This window comes from Oncorhynchus mykiss, chromosome 10 (genome assembly GCF_013265735.2).
Source record: "Oncorhynchus mykiss isolate Arlee chromosome 10, USDA_OmykA_1.1, whole genome shotgun sequence".
Taxonomy (NCBI): Eukaryota; Metazoa; Chordata; class Actinopteri; order Salmoniformes; family Salmonidae; genus Oncorhynchus; species Oncorhynchus mykiss.
In genome coordinates, this window is record NC_048574.1 from 9,269,763 (window position 1) to 9,290,434 (window position 20,672).

Genomic DNA, 20,672 nt, shown 5'->3' on the forward strand with positions numbered 1-20,672 from the left:
TGACCAAAAGTCGACTAACTTAAATACCAAATAGAGGAAAAAGAAAATTGTGTAAAAATATATCTTTGAATTTCCTTGAGGTGAGTGTGAGAACACACAGAGGAACCAGGTGGTAGAGGCACATCACCCTATTCCAACACTCTCTTCAAACTGGTCAGACACACCTTCACAGTCTGAGAGTAGACATTTACAAAGTGTACAGTTAAGAAGCGGAAAATAAGTGTAAACAAACCAAATATTCTGGCTATTTATTTTTGCAATATTTTTGCAAATATTCCCAGTCCAGTGTGAATCAAAGTGTGAGTGTGTCTTGCTTGAACAGTACTTTATCCTACATATGAGATTAGTCATTTTAGAATAGGTAGAGGAAAGAACTAGCTCGCTCTGAAATGTCACGTTTGATTTGATCACCGGGGCATTTCTAAACCTTTGCTGAATTATGTTACATCACCACTCCAGTAAGCATCTTGACTGACAGCTCGGCATCATGCTTCTCAACAAACATCACGTCAGGCCGTGTTGTGTTTGGAAAGTGTGCCATCAACCCTGGCGAAGTAATAAAGAAATTCATAAACTGCATGTCAAGTTAAAGAGGACTTGTAACTAATTAGCTTGCTATTCAAAGATGAGGGCGAATGTGTCTAGCCAGCTGGCTAGTTAAGCAACGTTAGAGCCAAATAAGACAACTGGGGTGACAATGAATAAGTGAATGCATGATTGATTGCCAGTTACCATATCTGACACTATTAACATGCGTCGTCACCTTGTTACCTGTTCAAAACACCTGACCAGTTTGTCCTATAACAGGCTAACAAACGTGTGGTTAACATTAACTAGCTAGCTACACTCACTCACTACCTAGCTAAATTTCACAAGCAAGCTAACTTTAGCAGTTGATGGCGCCGTGTGTTCCCACTACGTCGGGCCTAAATCGAAGCCCTCCGCCAAAAAAAATACTGCTCATAATATGACAAATAGCAGAACATGTTACTAGCTTGTTAGCCACAAGTCTCTGCAAAACTATCCGCCAAAAAATTGCAAGACATCTGACTGATATTATTTTTGTTGATATAAGAAAGTAATGAGGGTTCAATGATATCGTCGAAAGAGACTAGGCAACGTTAACTAACGTGAATCTTGTCCAGTTTCGCTGGGTTAGTTTTAGCTAGCATGAGTTGCTTACCTCAGATACCTCATCATCGTCGCTGGCAGATCCAGGGCCGGAGGAAAGCACTGCGGCCGCTGCGAGCTGGAAATCAAGCCGGTCAGCTGCAGGCCCACCAGCCTCGCCAAACAAGCGGACTTTCTTTCCACCAACACCAATCCCTAAACCCCCGAGTCCGGCTCCTGGTGTGGCTCCAACCCCCATTCCTACGGCAGGGGAGCGCGGAGTCACAGAGTCAATCTCGTCCTCGAAGCCGTCCGTCAGCATTGCCGTCCCGGCTACTGCATCCTGCATACTTTCCTTAGTATTTTGTATTCTAATAGACGCAATATTGTCTTAAACTTTCTTTGAGGTTGTTAGTAATTATGTTTATACTTCAGTAAAATCCTGAAGCGAGAAGAGCGTCTCTTTCCTCCAAGCCATTAACTTTCTAACAACCTAACATGCTTCGCTATAGTTCGCACTTAGCCCGCCTCTATTCAGAATCCATGCGCATAATTGGTCAGGAAAATACAATACCAACATATCGTTGGCTAGAATAGATGCTTATCAGTAAAAAGCACGCGACGTCAAGGTCGGTTTACGAGAACAAATTGAAACGAAATATTTGGAAGATGATTGGACACCTGCACGTCTGTCACAAAAAGTGGCACCTCCGTGATACGCCTATCCTTACAAATATTAATAATGTATTGCCGCTTTATCAAATTTAGAAACCCTTAATTGATACAATACGACACCCTGCTTCCGTTTTGGTACAAAGCTGAGGGATCAAATCGAATTGCAATTATCACATACACGTGTTTAGCAGATATTGCGGGTGTAGCGAGAAAAGCTTGTGTTTCTAGCTCCGACAGTGCAGTAATATCGTAACAGTTTCACAACATATAACCAAAACACACGTAAATCTAATTAAGGGGTGGGCCTGGATACATGTAACCACTTTCACACTCATAGACAGGTATGGATGCAAAGACCGACCATCCATGAAATCAAAATAGTTTATACCATGTTGAGTCCATAGTGTTTTTAAATTGTTTAAACATTGGGAGTAAAACAGGCTTATATGGTGGGTTATGATGGGGTATGACAGCTGAACTAAGCTAATCAGGAATTTATAAAAACAATTTTTGAAATATCAATGGGGTATATATCATTAATTTATAAGTCCAACAATATATTTAGCAACTTAGGATTCGAGCTAAATCTTTGGCAAGATTTTTCAGGGGTACATAAACAATGCAATAGTAAAGAGGCCACTTCTTTCCATTTTCATGTCAGTATCTGTCCATAAATGTACAAATGTCACCTGTATTTCAACTCAATCTCTCAGAACCATGCCACTTTTATTAGACCATTAAAACCCTTTCCTAAAGCCACTGATGAGGTTGGCATATGGGACATGGCATTTCCATATTTTTTTTAATTTAACCTTTATTCAACCAGGTAGGCCAGTCGAGAACAAGTTCTCATTTACAACTGCGACCTGGCCAAGATAAAGCAAAGCAGTGCAACAAAAACAACAACAGAGTTACACATAAACAAACATAAATTTTTCTATTGTGTATGTACAGCATGTGTAAATCCTGTCTGGGACCTTATTTAAGATGGTGAGGAAAGCACTTTTAAAGAGCAACCAGGCATCCTCTACTGACGGGATGATGTCAATATCCTTCCAGGATACCCGGGCCAGGTCATTTAGAAAGGCCTGCTCGCTGAAGTGTTTTAGGGAGCGCTTGACAGTTATGAGGGGTGGTCATTTGACCGCAGACCCATTACGGACGCAGGCAATGAGGAATTGTTCGCTGAGATCTTGATTGAAAACAGCAGAGGTGTATTTGGAGGGCGAGTTAGTTAGGATAACATCTATGAGGGTGCCCGTGTTTACGGATTTGGAGTTGTACCTGGTATGTTCATTGATAAATTTGTGTGAGATTGAGGGCATCAAGCTTGGATTGTAGGATGGCTGGGGTGCTAAGCATGTCCCAGTTTAGGAGTATTAATACACACTTGTACATGTGTGAAATAGGACAAATATAAGCAGGCAATAAGGCAGTGATTGCTGTCATCCCGGTTGAAGAGAGCAGAGGTGTATTTGGAGGGCAGGTTGATCAGGATGATATCTATGAGGGTGCCCGTGTTTATGGATTTGGGGTTGTTCCTGGTAGGTTCATTGATAATTTTTGTGAGATTGAGGGCATCTAGCTTAGATTGTAGGATGGCCGGGGTGTTAAGCATGTCCCAGTTTAGGTCACCTAACAGTACGAACTCTGAAGATAGATTGGGGGGGGGGGGGGGGGGGGGGCAATCAATTCACATATGGTGTCCTGGGCACAGCTGGGGGTCTATAACAAGCGGCAATGGAGAGACTTGTTTCTGGAAAGGTGGATTTTTAAAAGTAGAAGCCCAAATTGTTTGGGCACAGACCTGGATAGCATGACAGAACTGTGCAGTAGATTGCAACTCCACCCCCTTTGGCAGTTCTATCTTATCAGAAAATGTTGTAGTTGGGGGTGGAAATGTCAGGATTTTTGGTGGCCTTCCTAAGCCAGGATTCAGACATGACTAGGACATCAGGGTTGTCAGAGTGCGCTAAGCCGTGAATAAAACAAACTTAGAGGAGGCTTCTAATGTTAACATGCATGGAACCAATGCTTTTACGGTTACAGAAGTCAACAAATGAGAGCGCCTGGAGAATGGGAGTGGTGCTGGGGGCTGCAGGGCCTGGATTAACCTCTACATCACCAGAGGAACAGAGGAGTAGGTTAAGGGTACGGCTAAAGGCTATAAGAACTGGTCGTCTAGTGTGTTCCAAAAAACAAGTAAAAGGAGCAGATTTCTGGGCGTGGAAGAATAGATTCAAGGCATAGTGTACAGACAAGGGTATGGTAGTATGTGAGTACAGTAGAGATAAACCTAGGCATTGAGTGAGGTTTTGTTTCTAGAGGCACCAGTTAAGCCAGGTGAGGTCACCACGTGTGGGGGGTGGGACAAATGGGGTAAGGCATATTGGGCAGGGCAGGGGACTCTACAGTGAAATAAGACAATCACTATTCAAAACAGCAATAGACAAGGCATATTGACATTAGGGAGAGGCATGCGTAGCCGAGTGATCATAGGGTCCAATGAGTAGCAATAGGTGAGTCAGGGAGCCGATTCAGTAGTCGCTACTACGCTAGGTAAGCTAGAGTCCAGAGAGATTCAGCTAGCGGGCCGGGGCTAGCAGAGGGGCCTTTGGCGACGTCACAACGGAAAAGCCTGTTGAAACCACCTCGGACGAATTACGTCAGCAGACCAGTCGTGATGGATCGGCGGGGCTCCGTGTCGGCAGTAAAGGGTCCAGGCCAATTGGCAAGAGGAATTGTAGCCCAAGAGTTAGCTGGTGGACCTCTTCGGCTAGCTGGGAGATGAGCCTATTTTGAGGCTAGCTCCAGGCTAACTGGTGCTTGCTTTGGGACAGAGATGTTAGCCAGGAGTAGCCACTCAGACAGCAGCTGGCTAGCTGTGATGATCCGGTGTAAAGGTTCAGAGCTTGCGTTAGGAATCAGGAGACGTGGTAGAGAAGGGTTGATATCGCACTGTGCAGACTGGCAGGTATTAACCGAACTGAGGCTGGCAGGCGTCCGAGATAACGGTGAAAACCGCTAGTGGCTAACTGACAACTGGCTAGCTACTGATGGGGGGGGGGTTCCGGTTCTAAAGTATAAAAATAGCAGATCCGTACCACATTGGGTGTGGCGGGTTGCAGGAAAGGATATTCAGTCCGTAGATGGAAAGTGAGATTAAAATACACGGGAAAATTTACGGGACAGGACACACATCCGACTGCTACGCCATCTTGGATATAAGCAATCTTACCGCCCTTTTTTGGACATAAATGATATACTCACTGATACTTGAAGAATATAACTTAGAAATGTCTCGAGTTTAGCGTACTGTACCACATCAGAAGCCAAAATATAAGCTTGTTTTACTCCAATGTCTGTAAACATAGAAAATAAACAAACACCTTACAGCCTCAAAACTATAATTTCGCTACCTTTGGTGGTCAGTCCATGCATCCATAGCACTGTCTACGAATTTTAGAGTGGTTACACTTGTGACAGAGGTGCGAAGAATCCACTGTTGGTTCAACTGCAGATTGCCCCGTAAATGAAGCCAATAGTGATTTAGCATGCACAGCATTATCTGTGCTAGATGGCCACTATAGTATTGAATATCCTCAGTCAAGCCAACTGAAAGCAAAACACCAGTCAGTCCCATGGTTTCTACAACAAACAGTTTTCAAAAGCATACCTGAGGCTAAATGATCAGTCATATATATACATTTAATGACAATATTTTTTTATGACGACAATGGTCACTATATATAGCAATGAATATAACATTCACCATTCTTGACCATTTATTTCAGAAACAAATAATGTAACTCCCATCAAACAACAAATTGTAAGTGGTATATTTCATCACAGCATATTACACACAAAAAAAAAATTGAACCCTTTTGAACGAAACGACAGCCACCTGCCACAGATGTACTGCACATCATGTGGCTGGGTAAGAAAGAGCCATTTAAATCTAAAATTGTAACACGTACAACACTTGTGAAGTGAAAGTTCGGTGATTCAATCAGACTTAAAAAAACAGCCATAAGAGAACCTTTACACCTAATGATCAATGGTGGTGGTACCAAAACTTTCTGAATCAAGAATTCAGTCAGTGTAACATCCTGCAGAAACTCCTGGGTCCGGTTTCCCAAATACAGATTAAGCCTAGTTCTGGACTAAAAAAAAAGTATTCTCAATTGAGAATCTCCATTGAAATAACTTTTAGTCAAGGACTAGGCTTAAATCTGTGCTTTTATGTACAATAATATATCACAATATAAATACAAAAGAAAAAAAGTAAATTAACTGACTACATTAAAAAAATAAAGCACACAGCACCTTTCACACATTACATTTAAAAAAGATAAAGTTTCACCTAAATCTGGCAACCCTAAAATCATACATTTTCAAGTATACCGACTGTTGTGAGCAGGCAAATACATTTTTTTCCCCCAAATGCCTGTTAATCTTTAGTCTGAATGACACAAGAAGACCAGTGAGCTGGTGTAGTTGGTAAGGCAGGTGTCCAACCACCTAGTCCTACTGTTGTATGCATGCTTTGTTCTACCTCAGCATTAATACACCTGTTCAACTTATCTTCAGTCTCCAGACCAGGGATGGGGAAACTGGCGGCCCCTTTAATATGCCCGTGGATCAAATGTTATTTTTAGTAACTCAGTCGAAGTTTCAATTTACTGTTTAGAGTTAGAATAGCATATACCAGAGCAAATTCTAAATTGTGTTGTGCAGCAGTTTGTCTCACTGTATGTCAGTAACTGAATCAGTCAATAAGCCAATGTCAGCTAACAATTTTAAAAGATTAGACTAATATACCACCAACCATCTAATCATGGTCAAATTACTAACAGGGGGACCCCCCAACTGATTTTGTAAGTCACTCAAAAGTCATTAAAAACTGAACACATTTTTCTCCACCCAATGGGAAAATGAGAATTGCATAAAGTTAGAAAATTACCAAATCTTCTCTGCTAGTATTCTCTAAGGCATGGAGGACCAGTGTAATCTTGGAGGCATGGAAGTTGATATAAACTGTCAGGAATGATGCAGTCTGTAGCATAAGACAAGTGAGCTGGTGCAGTCTAACATTGGTCTCCTTTCTAGCTCACAGCGTGCTGAGGAATTCTCTGACCTGTGTGGAAACCGGGGATGAAAACAACAACATGTAAGCCATAACAAATTCTGATTCGAGGTGAACTAAAAACAAACTCTTGGTGATACAAGTGCAAAGCAACACTAACCTTGTCCAGCACAGCTTCCTGCTTAATTCGATCATTCTTGAAGTCGTCATTAACATCCAGGACCAGGATAGGGATATCTTTCAGGTACTCAAAATCAAGTCTAGAAGTAGGAAACAATATCACACTGATAACATTCCCAAATTCCTAGTAAAATGCCAGCCCTTTGACAAAAGAAACCACTCAATCTATGCTGTCAAAATGGGACGAAAGACGCCATGATAGCCTAACACTTAATACCAGCCCAGAAAAAAAAACCAAGTGGCATATTGGCTAAAACACACTCAACAAAAAACACAACATGTAAAGTTTTAGTCCCATGTTTCATGAGCTGAAATAAGATCCTAGAAATGTTCCATATGCACAAAAAGCTTAATGATCTCAAATGTGTTTACATCCCTGTTAGTGAGCATTTCTCCTTTGCCAAGATGATCCAGCCACCTGACAGGTGTGGCATATCAAGAAGCTGATTAAAGAAGCATGTTGATCACACAGGTCCACCTTGTGCTGGGGGCAATAAAAGGCCACTAAAATGTGTAGTTGTGTCACAACACAATGCCACGGTTGTATGAAGTTGGAGGGTGCAAATGGCATGCTGACTGCAAGAATGTCCAGCAAAGCATTGAATGTTTATTTCCTTAGCATCAACTAGTTTTAGAGAATTTGGCAGTATGTCCAACCGGCCTCACAACCGCAGACCACGTGTATGGCGTCACGTGGGCGAGCAGTTTGCTGATATCAACGTTGTGAACAGAGTGCCCAATAGTGACAGTGGGGTTACGGTATGGGCAGGCATAAACTACGGACAACGAACACAATTGCATTTTAGCAATGGCAATTTGAATGCACAGAGACACCGGGAGGAGATCCTCAAGGCCCATTGTGGTGCCATTCATCCGACGACCTCATGTTATGTTTCTGCATGATAATGCACAGCCCAATGTCGCAAAGATCTGTACACAATTCACAGAAGCTGAAAATGTCCCAGTTCTTCCATGGCCTGCATGCTCACCAGACATGTCACCCATTGAGCATGTTTGCGATGCTCTGGACCGACGTGTATGACAGCGTGTTCCAGTTCCTGCCAATATCCAGCAACATCGCACAGTCATTGAAGAGGAGTGGGACAACATCAAATCAAAGTTGAGGGTCGGAGCCGGTGTAGTACGATTCAATCTTAGCCCTGTATTGGCGCTTTGCCGGTTTGATCGTTCGGAGGGCATAGCAGGATTTCTTATAAGCTTCCAGGTTAGAGTCCCGCGCCTTGAAAGCGGCAGCTCTACCCTTTAGCTCAGTGCGAATGTAGCCTGTAATCCATGGCTTCTGGTTGGGGTATGTACGTACATCCCACAATAAACAGCCTGATCAACTCGAAGCAAAGGAGATGTGTCGCACTGCATGAGGCAAATTGTGGTCACACCAGATCCTGACTGGTTTTCTGATCTACACAACTACCTCTTTTCAAGGCATCTGTGACCAAACAGATGCATATCTGTAATCCAAGGCATGTGAAATCTATACAGTGCATTACAAAAAATATTCAGACCCCTTCCCCACATTGTTACAGCATTTTTCTAAAATTGTATATATATTTTTTTTGCCTCAATCTAAAAACACCCCATAATTTTTTTGCAGATTAATTACAAAGTTTGGGACCACCAAGACTCTGCCTAGAGCTGGCTGCCCAGCCAAACTGAGCAACCAGGGGAGAAGGGCCTTGATCAGGGAGGTGACCAAGAACCCAATGGTCAATATGACAAAGCTCCCGAAGTCCTTCCAGAAGGACAACCATCTCTGCAGCACTCCACCTATCAGGCCTTTTTGGTAGAGTGGCCAGACGGAACCCACTCCTCAGTAAAAAGGAAACAAGATTCTCTGGTGTGATGAAACCAAGATTCAACTCTTTGGCCTGAATGCAAAGCGTCACGTCTGGAGGAAACCTGGCACCATCCCTACGGTGAAGCATGGTGGTGGCAGCATCATGCTGTGGGGATGTTTTTCAGTGGCATGGACTGGGAGATTAGTTAGGATTGAGGGAAGGATGAACGGCGCAAAGTACAGAGAGATCCTTGAAGAAAACCTGCCCCAGAGCGCTCAGGACCTCAGACTGGGGTGAAGATTCACCTTCCAACAGGACAACAACCCTAAGCACACAGCCAAGACAACACAGGAGTGGCTTCAGGACAAGTCTCAATGTCCTTGAAGGGCCCAGCCGGAGCCCAGACTTGAACCCGATCTAACATCTCTGGAGAGACCTGAAAATAGCTGCGTAGTGACAGAGCTTGAGGGGATCTGCAGAGAAGAACGGGAGAAACTCCCCAAAAACAGGTGTGCCAAGTTTATAGCATCATTCCCTATAAAACTTGGCTGTAATCGCTGCCAAAAGGTGCTTCAATAAAGTATTGAGTAAAGCATCTGAATACTTACGTAAATATGATCAGTATTTTTAATACATTTGCAAATATATATAAAAAAATAAAAAAAAAAACCTTGGTCATTATGGGGTTGTGTATGTATGTGTGTGTAGATTGATGTAGATTTGAAATTCATTTTAGAATAAGGAGACTGTAACCCAACACAATGTGGAAAAAGACAAGTGGTCTGAATTCTTTCTGAATGCGCTATATATATATATATATATATATATATATATATATATATATATATATATATATATATATAAATAAATAAAAAACACTTACTGAGTACTGCGGTGGTACAGCCAGCACTCGTGCTTATAGTGCAGCTGCTCCAGATATTCAATTGGAATTCCTTGTTCCTCCTCCCGTCCTCGGCAGTGCAGCCTCTGCATACATCTCTGAAAGACAGATTTCATTTTTTGGGTTCGTTTCTCTACCAGGCCGAAATATATAGACCATGTAAGCACTTTAGTAGAATGTAAAATTGAAAATGAAATCCTCAAAAGATGAAAATTAAATCCTTAAGTACATGGCTGTGTTAAAAAATAATAATAAAAAAAATTAGAAAGTAATCTGACCACCATAAAAAAAAATTAAAAGTAATCTGACCACGAAACTGTCTGGAGTTCAAACACTTGAACTGAGGATGTAAAGGCTTTACTCACCTGTGGGTCAGCCCGAAGGTAGATCATGGCATCCAGCTCGATTTGAGACTCAAACTGAGAGAGCAGCCAACCGTGCCAGTCTTGGTAAATGGCCCATTCAGTCTCATTCATGTCCCCAGACTCAAATAGGTTGGAGGCAAATATATACCTGGCAAAAGAGACACAATATACAAGTCAGACTCAGTGAAATAAAGACAGTCATAGCACTACCACAGGTCCTCAGGTCTTCTTCTGATTTTCCAACTAAACCAATCAAACACCAGACGGGTACACACCGGTCACTGTAAACAGAGCGCTCAAAGAACTGGACAGGTTTCTCTGCCTGTTGCAACTTTGCAGAAGGGGGCTGCAGCTGAGCACGCACACGACTCAGACAGGCGTAACTCTGGAATGTGTAGGACCAGCGGCTCGGTTTGTCATACAGCATCTGCAGCAGGTTGCCTCCACTCTTCTGAGATGTGCTGAGCTCCTGGAACAGGGAACACATAAATGGTCAAGCGGAGGATCAATTGTCCAACATTGTGACTCACATGAATTTAACATTAAAAATGGGATAACATTTTAGGTAACATTATGTACTGGACATAACATTGTAGTTACCTCATACTCATTGTCAGTGTTTTGAACGTTGCACCACTTCCCAATGGGCTCCGGTATGACTTCCCATTCTTCCGAAGACTTTTCTAAAATGTGCACAAGTGTAGACTTCCCTGCAGCTGCAACACATAGAAACACTTTTCAAGCAGTATCCCAACATAACATATATTAGGGAAAACAAGAAAACATTTTTATTTTTAAGTTAGCTAGTTAAACAGAATAATTTGCACTAATTTGCATACATTGGATACTAATTTGCATACATTGGTTTGGGCGGCAGAATCAATAATTGGTTTAGGGCAGAATAAATGAAAAAAAAAATTTAAAGGGCAGAGTACAACAGATACAAAACTTTTAAAACAGGGCAGACGTTTGAACTGAGAATCTTGTAAATAAAACGTTGAGTTACAAGTTGAGTTACAGTAGTCAGACAAATGTGACAATATCTAAGACTCTTCAGGAGACCAGTTGTGTCAAATGTAACAGCTAGCAACGACATGCTAAACTAATCAAAGCAAGCTAGTTAGCGAAGCATTTTGCAACTTCTACTCATGTTGAATTAATATATAAAGCTAGCAAACTAGCTAGCAGTCAAATACACAAGTCAGCTAACATTTGCTTTATAGAAATGTTAAGTTGAATAAGGTACATATACAAGGGGGGGGAACAATTATGCTGCCCCAGAGGCTCTTAAGTGATCTTAATCCAAATATAAAATTTCTGCTCCCAAGGCAGTAAATTCCAATGTTAAATTAAAGCCACATGTGGTCCTCCCACTACCACTCGGGAAACATGTAGTTTATTAGGCTACAGATTAAATACATTAACTTCACAGGGTGGTAAAAGTGCAAGGTAACAGATGAGTTTGATATTATTTTCCAATAAATATCGAGGGTTTTATTCTGGTGACATGATCATGGATACTTGGCTGCCGTTTATCCGCAACCTAAACCCGACCTGGACCCGCGGGCTGGAGCGCGCGTACCAATACTAGGGTGGGCACACTATATAAAAAACATTTTTCGTAAACAAACCATAAGTAGATATGAAAATGATATTGAAACACATTTAGTTTGTGTTTAATTAGTCGGTACATGAGAATGTAACTGCACAAGGTAATCACTCACAGCCTTTTGTGCGCAACAAGTCATTTTGATGGAAACATCTCGTGGGAAAATGCAGAATATATGCATTAAAATGTCTAATTGGATGCAAACCTAACTAGTGTAGTTATTTTTCGCCAGCCTAATCAATTTAGCTAACTTGGCCATTACAACTAGATAACGTTAAGTATTTCGGAGTAATAAAATGCAGACTAAGATTGAGAATGTATGGTTTTGGCGCCAATACTTGTTTACAGTGAACAGAATGCAATGTACACTTGCTGTTGATTCGGCAGGATGAGTTGAGTAAAATCAGACCAAACATGTTGGAGTTAAACATCCACATAGGTAGTTAACTAGCTATCTAATTTTAGAAATATGTCGATAGCTAGCTCTCACATTGTGTACGTTAAATGTGTAGCCAGCTGGCTGTGCAAACTCACCAATGTTTCCTTCAATGGATATCTTCTTAGTTCTTTTCTCAAAACTGTTGTCAAAACTTGGACTTGAACATATTCTCTTAGGAGGTGTTGCCATTATAAAGAAGGAGATATTGGATCAATTATTTAGCTAGTTATGAACTCAAAACCTAGATATAGCCAAGTTACCGAAGTGAGCCCAAGGTGACATACAGGAGCAGAGTAGCGCGATAATCAGATGAAATTGAATTCCGCGCCGAGGATATATATATGTTACTACTTCCGGGGGTGGACCAAAGCATCAATACTACATAACCCACAAGACACCGAACTACAAGTATTATTCAAGCTTCGTGTAGTTTGTACATTCACAGTCTTCTGGGGCATTAAAGCCGTGAATGTTGAATACACAGAAATTCCTCAATGGAAATGCTCTCCATTGAGTCATGGAGATATCTATTCAACCCCATGCCTCCCCATACTTCAAAAATCCCCAATTTTGGTGGGTCTACAGCTGGTTTATAAAAGGCAAGTCTGATGTTTTAGTAGAAAGAATCCAAGATCAAGACCTTTATGGCTCACCCTGTACCACAAGGTCGTGTTCAAGCCTTGGTTGAGCTCCTGCCCGGCTAGATGGGCAGGCATCGCATTACATCAACCAATGGTGGCGTGCCACGTCCTCGACTGTGCTGTCGGGCACACCAGATTGCGATAACATATGATGTGGTAAACTGATATGTAAATAAAGTGAAGATGGCGCCGGAGTGGGTGGCTGCCGTCTTATCAGCTCTTAACCGACCATGCTTTTTTGTTTGTTTTTTCGCTCTGTTCGTAATTTGTTTTGTGCATAATGTTGCTGCTACCGTCGCTTATGGCCGAAAAGAGCTTCTGGACATCAGAACTGCAATTACTCACCTCAGATAAGACAAAGAGTTTTTCTTCAATGAGTCGGATGGGAGGGAGATACTACAGACACCCGACCAGGCCCAGATCCCAGTCATTCGCTGGAGAAGGAAACTGAGATTTTGCGGAAAAAGTTCAGGGTGCCTTGTGAGGATCAGGCGACGAGTGGCTAGTCTGCCTTTGCCTTCTGTCCTGTTAGCTAATGTTCAATTGCTGGAAAATAAATGGGATGAACTGAAAGCACGTATATCCTACCAACGGGACTTTAAAAACTGTAATATCTTACGTTTCACCGAGTTGTGACTGAACGACGACATTAAGAACATACAGCTGGCAGGTTAAACACTCTATCGGCAGGATAGAACAGCAGCCTCTGGTAAGACACGAGGCGGGAGCCTATTCATATAAGTAAATAACAGCTGGTGCACGATATGTAAGGAAGTCTCAAGGTTTTGCTCGCCTGAGGTAGAGTGTCTCATGATAAGCTGTAGACCACACTTTCTACCTAGAGAGTTTTCATCTGTATTTTTCGTAGCTGTCTACATACCACCACAGACTGATGCTGACACTAAAACCGCACTCAATGAGCTGCATACCGCCATAAGCAAACAAGAAAACGCTCACCCAAAGGCGGCGCTCCTAGTAGATGGGGACTTTAATACAGGGACACTTAAATCTGTTTTACCTAATTTCTATCAGCATGTTAATTGTGCAACCAGAGGGGGGGAAAACTGTGGACCACCTTTTCTCCACACACAGAGACGCATACAAAGCTCTCCCTCACCCTCCATTTGGCAAATCTGACCATAATTCTATCCTCCTGATTCCTGCTTACAAGCAAAAAATTGAAGCAGGAATCACCCGATGCTAGATCAATTAAAAAGAGGTCAGAGGAAGCAGATGCTAAGCTACAGGACTGTTTTGCTAGCACAGACTGGAATATGTTCCGGGATTCCTCCGATGGCATTGAGGAGTACACCACATCAGTCATTGGCTTCATCAATAAGTGCATCAAAGACGTCGTCCCCACAGTGACCGTACGTACATACCCCAATCAGAAGCCATGGATTACAGGCAGCATCCGCACTGAGCTAAAGGCTAGAGCTACCACTTTCAAGGAGCGGGACTCTAACCGGAAGCTTATAAGAAATCTCGCTATGCCCTCCGACAAACCGTCAATACAGGACTAAGATCGAGTTGAACCACACCGGCTCTGACGCTCGTCGGATGTGGCAGGGCTTGCAAACCATTAAACACTATAAAGGGAAGCACAGCCGAGTGCTGCCCAGTGACACGAGCCTACCAGATGAGCTAAACTACTTCTATGCTCGATTTGAGGGAAATAACACTGAAACATGCATGAAAGCACCAGCTGTTCCGGAAGACTGTGTGATCACGCTCTCCGCAGCCGATGTGAGCAGGGCCAGACGGATTACCAGGATGTGTACTGCGAGCATGCGCTGACCAACTAGCAAGTGTCTTCACTGACATTTTCAACCTCTCCCTGTCCAAGTCTGTAAGACCACCACAGTCCCTGTGCCCAAGAACACTAAGGTAACCTGCCTAAATTACTACCAACACGTAGCACTCACGTCTGTAGCCATGAAGTGCTTTGAAAGGCTGGTGATGGCTCACATTAACACCATCATCCCAGAAACCCTAGACCACATATGTCAGAGTCAAGGCCCGCGGGCCACATCCGGCCCGCAAGAAGGTTTTTTACGGCCCCTGGGATGATCTTGATTTATTATTAGAACCGGCCCGCAGCAAGCCGGCAGCCCGCAGATCTTTTACACGCACCAATACTACATTTCCCACAATGCAAAGGTGACGCACCGAGCAGTAGGCTGCTTCATTTCAATATTTATTGGCACAGCAGTCGTCAGCATCACAGTAAAATTAACTTTCAGATACCCATCAAAAATGGCAAAACGGAAGGTGGATACTGAGAACCGGGGGTTTCAAACAAGGTGGGAGTCGGAGTATATGTTCACGAAGGTAGCTGGAAAACCTGTGTGTCTTCTGTGTGGAGAAAGTGTGGCGGTACTGAAAGAGTATAATCTGAGACGACATTATGAAACGAAACACGCGGACAAAAACAAGAATATGGACATGGAACAAAGGCTACAAAAGGCAGAGGAATTCAAACGAGGCCTCAAATCTCGACAGGCTCTGTTCAAAAAAGCCAAATCACAAGGCCAGGCTGCTGTCAAGGCCAGTTTTATTTTGGCAGAAGAGATCGCTAAATCAGCCCGGCCATTTACGGAGGGGGATTTCATCAAAAACTGCATGATTAAAGTTTGTGACGAAGTTTGCCCAGAAAAAAGGCAACTCTTTTTAAATGTGAGTCTGAGCAGAAACACCATTGCCGAGAGAGTAGACCAGTTGTCCATCAATCTAAAAGAGCAGCTTGTGAAAAAGGGAAAAGATTTTATTGCATATTCCTTGGCTGTGGATGAGAGCACCGACATTTCTGACATTGCCCAGTTGTCAATTTTCATCCGCGGAGTGGACTCCAACCTAAGCGTGACAGAGGAGTTTTTGGCTTTACGTCCTATGCATGGCACAACTACGGGGCATGATTTGTATGAAGAGGTGTCAAGATGTGTAAATGAGATGGAGCTGCCTTGGGAAAAACTCGTGGGTTTGACAACCGACGGAGCACCTGCGATGTGTGGACACAGGAGCGGACTGGTGGCGAAGATACGGGAAAAGATGCAAGAGGAAAACGCGACAGGTGAGCTGACAGCTTATCATTGTATCATACACCAGGAAGCGTTGTGCGGTAAAGCCTTGAAAATGGAGCATGTAATGAGCATCATCACGCGCACAGTTAACTTTATCAGAGCCAAAGGTTTGAATCACCGCCAGTTCAACGGAGCATGGTGATTTGCCTTATCACACAGAGGTGCGATGGCTAAGCCAGGGAAAGGTGCTTCAAAGATGTTTCGAGCTTCGTGAGGAGATTTGTCTGTTCTTGGACAGCAAAGGGAAAGACACAACACAACTCCGAGACAAAATGTTTCTGTGTGAAATGGCTTTTCTGTGTGACATTACGAGTCATCTGAATGCAATAAACTTGCAGCTGCAGGGTCGGGATCGTGTCATCTCTGATATGTACAGTACAGTGAAGGCATTTAAAACCAAACTGACTCTGTGGGAGACGCAGATGCGGAAAGAAAATTTGAGCCACTTTCCCAGCTGCCAGACCATGAAAGAGAAGCTCTCTACCAGTGCGTTCCCGAGCACACAGTTGGCTGATAAAATAGGTATGCTTGCCGCTGACTTTCGACGCCGATTTGCTGACTTTGAAGCACAAAAAAGCAGGTTGGAACTGCTCGGTAACCCATTTGCTGTTGACGTGGAAAGCTCACCACCAAACCTCCAAATGGAGTTGATTGACCTCCAATGCAATGATGCACTGAGGGCAAAATATGCGGCAGTGGGTGCTGCGGAGTTCGCCCGTTTCCTCCCCGGCACAATGCCCCAGCTGCGCATCCAGGCTGCTCAAACGTTGTCTATGTTTGGCAGCACATACCTGTGTGAACAACTGTTTTCTTTGATGAACCTGAACAAAACATCACACAGAAGTCGACTTACTGCTGAACACCTCCACTCAATTCTGAGGATTTCTTCAGCTCAGAGCCTTACCCCGAACATTGATGAACTTGTGGAAAAGATGGGACACCACCAAGTATCACCCTCAACCTCAAACAAGTGAACATTACTGTGCAATCACATATTTAGAGTTTTTACTCAGTTCAAGTTTAAAAGTTAAAATTTAATATTTGTTTTCACTGCATGTTACTTCTCCTTAAACAAAGTGTTGTTTTTGATTAATAGATTTTTGCACTTTATTTTTTTGTATTTCAATCCAATTATATTTTAAAAATATTTCAGTTGAGTGGATGATAGAAAATTGCTATTATTGTTTTTTCTTTGAAGTAAATTTAGCCCACTTTTGCTAAAATAGAAAATATAGTCTACTGATGGTGCCTTGAATACCGGTTTCTTTCATTTAATGTTCATGTTATGGGGATATTTATATAAAGGAAATTTGTCTTTTGTGTCTGTTGAAAATTAAAGATTACTGACAGAGCCATAAGAAAATATTGCTTTATTTATCTGATCATATTGTAATATATTTGTTAGGTTTTCAGTAGGTTCAATTAGGTTCACTAGACTATATGCGTCATTTAAAAATTTTTCAATGAACATTCGAACAGTCCGGCCCTCGTCTTGTAGCTGATTTTTTTATTTGGCCCTCCGTCCATTTGACTTTGACACCCCTGCCCTAGACCCACTCCAATTTGCATACTGCCCCAAAAGATCCACAGATGTTGCAATATCTGTTGCACTCCACACCACCCTTTCCCACCTGGACAAAAGGAACACCTATGTGAGAATGCTATTCATTGACTACAGCTCAGCGTTCAACACCATAGTGCCCTCAAAGCTCATCGATAAGCTAAGGACCCTGGGACTAAACACCTCCCTCTGCAACTGGATCCTGGACTTCCTGACGGGCCGCCCCCAGGTGGTGAGGGTAGATAACAACACATCCGCCACGCTGATCCTCAACATAGGGACCCCTCAGGGGTGCGTGCTCAGCCCCCTCCTGTATTCTCTGTTCACTCATGGCTGCACGGCCAGGCACAACTCCAACACCATCATTAAATTTGCCGATGACACAACAGTGGTAGGCCTGATCACCGACAACGACGAGACAGCCTATAGGAAGGAGATCAGAGACCTGGCCGTGTGGTGCCAGGACAACAACCTCCCTATCAATGTAATCAAGACAAAGGAGATGATTGTGGACTATAGGAAAAAGAGGACAGAGCACGCCCCCATTCTCATTGACGGGGCTGCAGTAGAGCAGGTTGAGAGCTTCAAGTTCCTTGGTGTCCACATCACCAACAAACTAAAATGGTCCAAGCCCACTAAGACAGCCGTGAAGAGGGCACAACAAAACCTATTCTAAACAGCTTCTACCCCCAAGCCATAAGACTCCTGAACATCTAGTCAAATGGCTACCCATTTGCAGTGCCCCCCCCCCCCTTTACATCACTGCTACTCTCTGTTGTCATCTCTGTATAGTCACTTTAATAACTCCACCTACATGTACATATTACCTCAACTAACCGGTGCCCCTGCAAATTGACTCTGTACCGGTACCCACTGTATATAGTCTCGCTATTGTTATTTTACTGTTGCTCTTTAATTACTTGTTACTTTTATCTCTTACTCTTATCCATATTTTTTTTAAACTGCATTGTTGGTTAGGGGCTCGTAAGTAAGCATTTCACTGTTGTATTTGGCGCATGTGACGAATAATATTTGATGTGATTTGATTTGAAAGGTCAGAAACTGTCCGCTGTGGTCAAATTCACCTATCTTGGTAGCGGAATTTATTGCGGTATTCACATAAACAATGAAACAAACATCAGGATCGCCCAGGCTAGTGCAGCCTTTGGCCGTCTGTGAGATTTGGTGTGGGAAAGGACAGGCATCAAACTGGAAACAAAACGGTTTACCAGGCAGTCACATTACCGACCCTTACTTATGGCTGCAAATCCTGTCTGCCAGTCTACGAACGCTATGCCAGGAAACCAGGTCATTTTCACCTGAACTGTTTGAGGAAGTTCCTGAGTATCAAGTGGCAGGACAGAATCTCAGACACTGTAGTTCTCAACGGTGCCGACATGATGAGCATTCCCACACTGCTTATGAAAGCACAGCTCATCCATGTGACCAGGATGTCTGTATCCATCTCCCTAAGCAGATCATTTCTCAGTCATTTCTCAGATTTATCTCACATGAATTGCCTATGTGGAAAGCGATTAGACCTCGTTTCATTGGGCGAATTAGTTTTGCATTGCCCAGTGCCCATTGGTCCAAAAGTGAAATTTCTACCCACTGGAAGATGCAAAATGAACTCGCCCAGTAATTCATGATGTAATTAATTAGAAGTCTAAAGTTTGGGCGAAAGCAGTCCCCCTGTTCAAGCCCAACTCCTGCTGGTCCCCACTGCCTATCAGTCTGACCACTATTTATATATATATATATACACACATGTACAGTGGGGAGAACAAGTACAGTGCCTTGCGAAAGTATTCGGCCCCCTTGAACTTTGCGACCTTTTGCCACATTTCAGGCTTCAAACATAAAGATATAAAACTGTATTTTTTGGTGAAGAATCAACAACAAGTGGGACACAATCATGAAGTGGAACGACATTTATTGGATATTTCAAACTTTTTTAACAAATCAAAAACTGAAAAATTGGGCGTGCAAAATTATTCAGCCCCCTTAAGTTAATACTTTGTAGCGCCACCTTTTGCTGCGATTACAGCTGTAAGTCGCTTGGGGTATGTCTCTATCAGTTTTGCACATCGAGAGACTGAAATTTTTTCCCATTCCTCCTTGCAAAACAGCTCGAGCTCAGTGAGGTTGGATGGAGAGCATTTGTGAACAGCAGTTTTCAGTTCTTTCCACAGATTCTCGATTGGATTCAGGTCTGGACTTTGACTTGGCCATTCTAACACCTGGATATGTTTATTTTTGAACCATTCCATTGTAGATTTTGCTTTATGTTTTGGATCATTGTCTTGTTGGAAGACAAATCTCCGTCCCAGTCTCGGGTCTTTTGCAGACTCCATCGGGTTTTCTTCCAGAATGGTCCTCTATTTGGCTCCATCCATCTTCCCATCAATTTTAACCATCTTCCCTGTCCCTGCTGAAGAAAAGCAGGCCCAAACCATGATGCTGCCACCACCATGTTTGACAGTGGGGATGGTGTGTTCAGCTGTGTTGCTTTTACGCCAAACATAACGTTTTGCATTGTTGCCAAAAAGTTAAATTTTGGTTTCATCTGACCAGAGCACCTTCTTCCACATGTTTGGTGTGTCTCCCAGGTGGCTTGTGGCAAACTTTAAACGACACTTTTTATGGATATCTTTAAGAAATGGCTTTCTTCTTGCCACTCTTCCATAAAGGCCAGATTTGTGCAATATACGACTGATTGTTGTCCTATGGACAGAGTCTCCCACCTCAGCTGTAGATCTCTGCAGTTCATCCAGAGGGATCATGGGCCTCTTGGCTGCATCTCTGATCAGTCTTCTCCTTGTATGAGCTGAAAGTTTAGAGGGACGGCCAGGTCTTGGTAGATTTGCAGTGGTCTGATACTCCTTCCATTTCAATATTATCGCTTGCACGGTGCTCCTTGGGATGTTTAAAGCTTGGGAAATCTTTTTGTATCCAAATCCGGCTTTAAACTTCTTCACAACAGTATCTCGGACCTGCCTGGTGTGTTCCCTGTTCTTCATGATGCTCTCTGCGCTTTTAACGGACCTCTGAGACTAGCACAGTGCAGGTGCATTTATACGGAGACTTGATTACACACAGGTGGATTGTATTTATCATCATTAGTCATTTAGGTCAACATTGGATCATTCAGAGATACTCACTGAACTTCTGGAGAGAGTTTGCTGCACTGAAAGTAAAGGGGCTGAATAATTTTGCACGCCCAATTTTT

The 20,672-nt window shown here is 42.9% G+C and overlaps 2 protein-coding genes across 7 annotated transcripts in view; both read right to left on the minus strand.

The window, feature by feature from the left end:
• Positions 1-1,618, minus strand: part of LOC110533409 (ankyrin repeat and KH domain-containing protein 1-like) — a 47,813-nt gene extending 46,195 nt beyond the window's left edge. For 4 of the 6 annotated variants that reach the window (XM_036989635.1, XM_036989634.1, XM_036989636.1 and 1 more), the window contains exon 1: positions 1,184-1,618. In XM_036989635.1, the coding sequence (XP_036845530.1) occupies positions 1,184-1,459 (276 nt within the window). In that variant the 5' untranslated portion in view covers positions 1,460-1,618. The remainder of the gene's footprint in view (positions 1-1,183) is intronic. The other 2 variants (XM_036989638.1, XM_036989637.1) reach the window with 1 other exon arrangement.
• Positions 1,619-5,552: 3,934 nt separating this feature from the next.
• zgc:110540 (deoxynucleoside kinase) lies at positions 5,553-12,493 on the minus strand. The gene is made up of 7 exons (XM_021617560.2): positions 12,257-12,493; positions 10,714-10,829; positions 10,389-10,582; positions 10,114-10,261; positions 9,731-9,846; positions 7,032-7,131; positions 5,553-6,922 (listed from the first exon to the last, which is right to left on the minus strand). Exons 1-7 carry the CDS (start codon positions 12,348-12,350, stop codon positions 6,896-6,898), a joined length of 795 nt encoding a protein of 264 aa, XP_021473235.1. The 5' UTR covers positions 12,351-12,493; the 3' UTR covers positions 5,553-6,895.
• Between the last annotated feature and the right edge of the window lie 8,179 nt (positions 12,494-20,672).

Excerpts from the sequence above, each read along its gene's own strand:
- zgc:110540 (XM_021617560.2), bottom strand. The coding sequence starts at position 12,350 with ATGGCAACACCTCCTAAGAGAATATGTTCAAGTCCAAGTTTTGACAAC. Across the intron at positions 10,830-12,256 it reads ATCCATTGAAGGAAACATTG|CTGCAGGGAAGTCTACACTT; the intron begins GTGAGTTTGCAC and ends TATGTGTTGCAG. Across the intron at positions 6,923-7,031 it reads AGGAAGCTGTGCTGGACAAG|GTCAGAGAATTCCTCAGCAC; the intron begins GTTAGTGTTGCT and ends GTTTCCACACAG.